Raw genomic sequence first — 5,765 nt, 5'->3', positions numbered from 1 at the left:
AGGACAGCCAGGGCTACACAGAGAAACCCTGTCTCGAAAAACCAATAAACAAACAAACAAACAAATAAATAAATAAATAAAATAGGGCTCAAGAGAGCTCAACAATCAAGAGAGCTTTCTGCTCCTCCGGAGGATCCAAGTTCAGTTCCCAGCACCCACATCAGGTGGCTCACAACGTCCTGTAACTCCAGCTGCAGGACATCTGGTGCCCTTTGACCTCCTCTGGCCCCTGCATCACCTGCCCATCCCTCCCACATAGACAGACACAAATTCACAGAACCAAAATAAAATAAAACAAATCTCTTTTTAAAAATCAGCTTTGGAAAAGGACACAGGAAGGAAATCAGCAGGAAAGTTTTGACACTCATCTACTTCCGAGTCACGTCTTCAGAGCTTCTTAGTGCTACCCTGGGGCAGGCCAGCAGTGTGTGCGGCGACTTGTTTTCTTGTTTAGTCCGTCATAGACTAACATTCTTACCCAATACAAATGAATATAACAATTAATTAAATAACAAAGGCATATAGAAGACATGCCTAAGTTTTTAAAAACATTGAACAAATTATGTTTCATTTAAAATTAATGTAAAGCCTTGCTGAAATTGCTGAAACTTTTCAAATGCTGACTTTCAGTTTCTGTCTTTGTCTAGCTCCTAATGAGTCATAAACAGGTCTCAAATTTGTCAGCCACACTTCAAGAGGCACAGTCCCTAAACAGTGTGGCTTATGAATCTGCACACAGGTGCCTGAGCCACTAAAGACAGCCCCCAAGGGACAATCAAACATGTGGTGTTGGAAGCACCAGGACAGCTGGTTTATCAGATTCTCCTAAAATACAGGATTGTCACAATCTTCTCTCAGAGTAGCTGACAAGGACAGCTAAACAACACAGCCGAGAACCGCAAGACCCGGATGCAACGTGAGGAGGAGCCAGTCACAGGCTAAGCACGGTGCACTTGCTCAGACTAGTACAGCTGCTGCAAAAGCCATCCAAAGCAAACATAGCTCTCCCCACAGCAGACTCAACAGAGTAAAAACCAACACCCAGAAATCAATGAGATGACCCAGCTCGTCGTGTTACACAGCCCACTGTCTTCAAATCCAGGATTCCAGATACAATAATAAATGATACTATTAACTAGCACAGGGGTCTAGAGCCAAAACCCAGTAACTCATTATTACAAACCAACATGATTCTCAGAAATTATCAGGTCAGCTACAAAAAGGAGTCATGAGCCTCTCCTCTCAACTGAACTAAATCTCACCCATGTCTAATTGCAGTGCTCAATCCTTTTTCCCTTCAGCACGGCCAGCTTGCCTCCTGGAGTGTCTAAGCCAGGAGCTTCTCAGAGGGAACAGGGCAGACAGTGTGGTCAGGTTGAAGGAAACATGAAGTCTGGAGCCAGCACATAAGGGTTTAGGGGCCATCTGCTCACTGGGTAATCTAGACAGTCTTAGCTTCAGTTTCTCCATCCATAAAACAAGATGAAGGGGCAGCCACCTCCCTGGAAATCCAGATGAAAATGTTTAGCCATCTGTAATAAAAAGCTATATACAGTTGTGAGTCCTTACTGTAAAGAAGCTAGCTGGCAGAGATGTTACAACCCCACCATGCTAAAACTGTCTTTTACCATTTACATCTTGCTTGCATCCAGATCATGTTTACAAATCACCCACCCTCTTCTGTTCCCAGCATCAAGAAGATATGGTTAAGATATGGTTAAGAAGACCGTGCCCACCTGGAAACTTGGAAAAAAGGCACATGAAGGATCAGTACAGGGCATGTCAGTAGTCTCCGAGGTCAGTTGACAGTTCATGGGACACTTGGGTGGTGCTAACAAGTTTGGCTTCGTAAGGCTCTGACTTTTCTCAAGCTCTCTCCCACCATCTCACCTTTTGCTCTCCTTGTTTAGCAGGAAATCGCTGCCCTGGGTGTGTTTCTTTCGCTCAGTGTTTGGAAAGTTTGGTGTGGCTGCATGGGATACTGCTGATCCAGGGCCGTGTGCTGAAATGAGCTTATTAACATCCACGCTACTGCAGGCAAACCAGGAGATTTGATCCAGTTCCAATGCTGTGGCCTTGGGCAAACGAACCACTCTCAGTTTATCTTAATTTATTGCATACTTGCTGTGCTGCCTTCTTCACAGATAGAGACATGAAGATACAGATGATCAGGGAATGGGAATTTTGAAAATCGCTTAATGCATTCAACTTACATAAACTAAATTATGCTATATAATGAATAATATTAACTTTCATTCTAATTTTCTTATCAAAGAACAGTTTTGTAAGATTCTTTTGACATCTACCAAGCATAACAGTTTTGTTTGTTTGTTTGTTGTTGTTTTTTAAATAAAACAGAGATTTCATAAATCTTTAAAAAATTAAGAGGTTTATAAGTTTTGGTAAATGGGGCTCTTGTGGCTAATCTTATCTAAGTATGTTTGAGCCTACATTATGATGTATGTACTTGCATACATGGAGAGACTCCTGCAGAATCCTGAGTGTGATGGATAGAGGGTGTATGAGAAGGCCTGGCATTGTGTTGTCATCTGTCACTGGGAAGACTGACGACATACAGTCCTTTTAACAGACATTATTAAGGCCCTGGGGGTAAACGTGGTCATTTTCAACTAAAATTGAGTCAAAGAGAGTTTGAGTAAAAATATGTTGCCAGTATTCCTCTTTAATAACATTATTAAATCTCTAAAAAATGTAACTAAAATTTAACCAAATCTGGTCACATTTAAAGGAAATGATAAGACAAGGAATGTGCATCCTATGAGACACATGGGTTTCTCTGGATGACATTCAAGTGACAGCTAAGTCACACCGTAAAGCTTCAAGGATCTGTGCAAGACTCTGTCTTTCTCCATCATAAATCCATCCATGCCCAACTGAGAGGCAAAGGGGAAGTAAACCCGATAGGCACCATTTCATGCTGAGGGAACTGCAGGGCATTGGTTCTTAATGCTGTGACCCTTTAATAGAGTCTTGCGCGCGTCCGACGCTGCAACAGGATCCTTCTGCACACATTTATTGGGAGAGCTTGATTGCAGAAGCGAAGAGACCCCAAGCCCAGAACTGGTGCTGCTTATATAGGCCTAGGAGAGGTGTGTCTCACACCCGGATTGGTTGTGCTTTCCACCTCATTTGCATGTCTCACATCTGATTGGTTAACTTGTCTCTCATCTGATTGGTTAACTTGTCTCTCATCTGATTGGTTAATTTTGGTTAATTCTCAAAACCTCATCTTGGCAAAAAAAAATTTACTGCCTATGTATGCATGGTGGCCAGCAGAAGCCAGCGCCACCCTGCAACGGCACATGTGGCTTCCCACATTAGAGGTCCTCATGTTATGGTGACTCCCAACCATAACATTATTCCATTGGTACTTCATAACTTCATTTGGCTATATAATGCAAATATCTAATATGCAGGCTATCTGATATGAGACTCCCAAAGGTGTTGTGACCCACAGGTTGAGAGCCACTGCTTTAGAGCAAAGAACAGCTCTCAACTGTCTACAACTCACGGGGTCTTCTGGCCTGCGTCTCTTTTATTCCTCCACCCGTTGTACCAGGAATCCACATCCAGGAAATGAGCTCCCCGCTGCACACTGACGGCACCCGGAACTCCCCCCAGACTGATAGAGGCTTTGAAACCTTGGGTGTGAAAAATCTAACGACTGGGACATGTGAGGTGAGAAGCCTGCAAGAACAACAAGAACCAAAACCCATCTTCACAGTCTCCTTCATCAACCACAAAGCAAGCAGTTTGTCCGTGCTCCTTAACACTGAAGCCCTGTAATTATGAGGTTTTCTTCATGGGCTCTGGTTTCCCTGGTTGCTGGCGTTTATATGTCTTCAGAGTGTAAGTATCCCATGCCCCTGGCTCCTGTGTAATGATGTGAATCTTTAGTGATTGTGTTGTTATTCTGTAAACAGTATTGTCCCCTCTTACCCTGTTCTGGTTTATACAACTGCTAACCGGAAAAGGTACACTAAGTATTGAGCACCGTTGTTGTTTTATTGGTCTTAGAAAGGGATATAAGGGTAACGGTATCAGAGGAATGAGATGTCACTGCTGGATCGTGTAAAATCTTTTGGCTTACTTTTGCAGGTTTCCATACTGAAATTATTGGAGGGAGAGAAGTCCAGCCGCATTCCAGGCCATTTATGGCGTCCATCCAGTACCGCAGCAAGCATATTTGTGGAGGAGTCCTGATCCACCCACAGTGGGTGCTAACAGCTGCCCACTGCTACTCTTGGTGAGTCCCCTGTGCTTTTCCATGTAGGTGGCTGTCTATGTCCAAGATGAAGAACACACACAGGGTAAAGTCTAGTCAATGAATTAAGTACAGTAAGATTAACCAAGGCGATAAGAGGACAATTAAATCAATCTACTCGCGTATGTCATTTAAATTGCATGTATCGTTTATCTCTGGAATGTTTCATGTAATGTTTGCTACAGCAGTGGACCGCAAGCAACTGAAATTGCCGAGAGGAAGCCTGTGGACAAGGGGGAGTTACTGTCTCTTATTTGGCGGGCTTTTGAGAACTGGTGTTTCTATTTAGGTATTTCTGCAGAATATTTGACACGTTTAGTAAGCAGAGATACATCACAGAGGACACTGTGAGTGTGTGCCCTGGTGCTGGATATACAGACTCCTTACTTCCTCAGTCTTACCCTTCACCCCAGAATTCCAAGGCTCACGCTCTGGAAATCACAGCAGTCAGAAGCAGGCTCTTCCTGAGGTTGGGGGAGCACAGTTATAGAAGGTTTATAAAATGTGAAGCAGAACACGGTATTAGTCTTTAGGATATTGAACGGGAGGCTTTCCAGACTGTGGAGGACAGTCTCCAACTCCCTTTCAGCTTAAGATGAAGTATAAAATCTATCTCGGGTTGCTGCCAGTAGACCCCTGATGTGATCTATCTCGGGTTGCTGCCAGTAGACCCCTGATGTGGCGCTCACTTGAGCATTCTGACTTTGTTTCTTCTGTTTCCATATTTGCTTTTTAAAGCTTGGCTCCCAGTTCTTTTTTTCCCTTACAACAGTATAGTGTTTCACTTAAGAACTTATTTTAGGGACCGGAGAGATGGCTCCGTGCTTAAGAGCACTTACCGCTCTTATAGCAAACCAGGGCTAGACTGAAATGGTGGTTCACAACCATCAGCTAACTCCAGTTACAGGTACCCAATGCCCTCTTCTGATCTCTGCACGTACCATGCATGCATGTGGCACACAAACATACATATAAGCAAAACACTCACACACAAAATAAAGTGAATAAAAGTAATAATAAGCAGGCATGGCTTCATATGCTTTTAATCCCGGTACTCAGGAAGCAGAGGCAGGCAATCTGTGTAAGTTCAAGGCTTGCCTGGTCTGAACTCCAGACTAGCCAAGGATTGATAGGCATACATATAAATACACACACACACACACACACACACACACTATATATATATATATATATATATATATATATGATTGTTATATACATCAAAACCAGCTAAACAAAACAACTGACTTGATTCGCCCTGCTTTGGGTAGTGTATGGTGTATGGTTGTCCCATTTTAATGGAACCGTGTTGGATGCTCAGCAGCCTGGAAACAGGGAAACAATAACCCCTCTGTTCCTACAGAGTGAGGGCTGGATCCACCATCACATCCTCACCCACCCTTGGATCCACCATCACATCCTCACCCACCCTTGGATCCACCATCACATCCTCACCCACCCTTGGATCCACCATCACATC

General features: G+C 43.5%; 1 protein-coding gene across 2 annotated transcripts in view; it reads left to right on the top strand.

The window, feature by feature from the left end:
- The window catches only part of Gzmk (granzyme K), a 57,068-nt gene that overhangs the window by 43,342 nt on the left and 7,961 nt on the right, over nt 1–5,765 (top strand). Inside the window, exons 1-2 of one of the 2 annotated variants that reach the window (XM_021180760.2) lie at nt 3,735–3,870; nt 4,120–4,267. In XM_021180760.2, coding sequence (XP_021036419.1) covers nt 3,810–3,870; nt 4,120–4,267 — 209 coding nt within the window. In that variant the 5' untranslated portion in view covers nt 3,735–3,809. Of the gene's footprint in view, nt 1–3,734; nt 3,871–4,119; nt 4,268–5,765 lie in introns of those variants that run through there. The other variant, XM_021180761.2, reaches the window with a different exon arrangement.

Source organism: Mus caroli, chromosome 13, assembly GCF_900094665.2.
Source record: "Mus caroli chromosome 13, CAROLI_EIJ_v1.1, whole genome shotgun sequence".
Lineage (NCBI taxonomy): Eukaryota > Metazoa > Chordata > Mammalia > Rodentia > Muridae > Mus > Mus caroli.
Note: the sequence above shows the minus strand (reverse complement) of the source record. Positions and strands in the feature narration are given on the sequence as shown.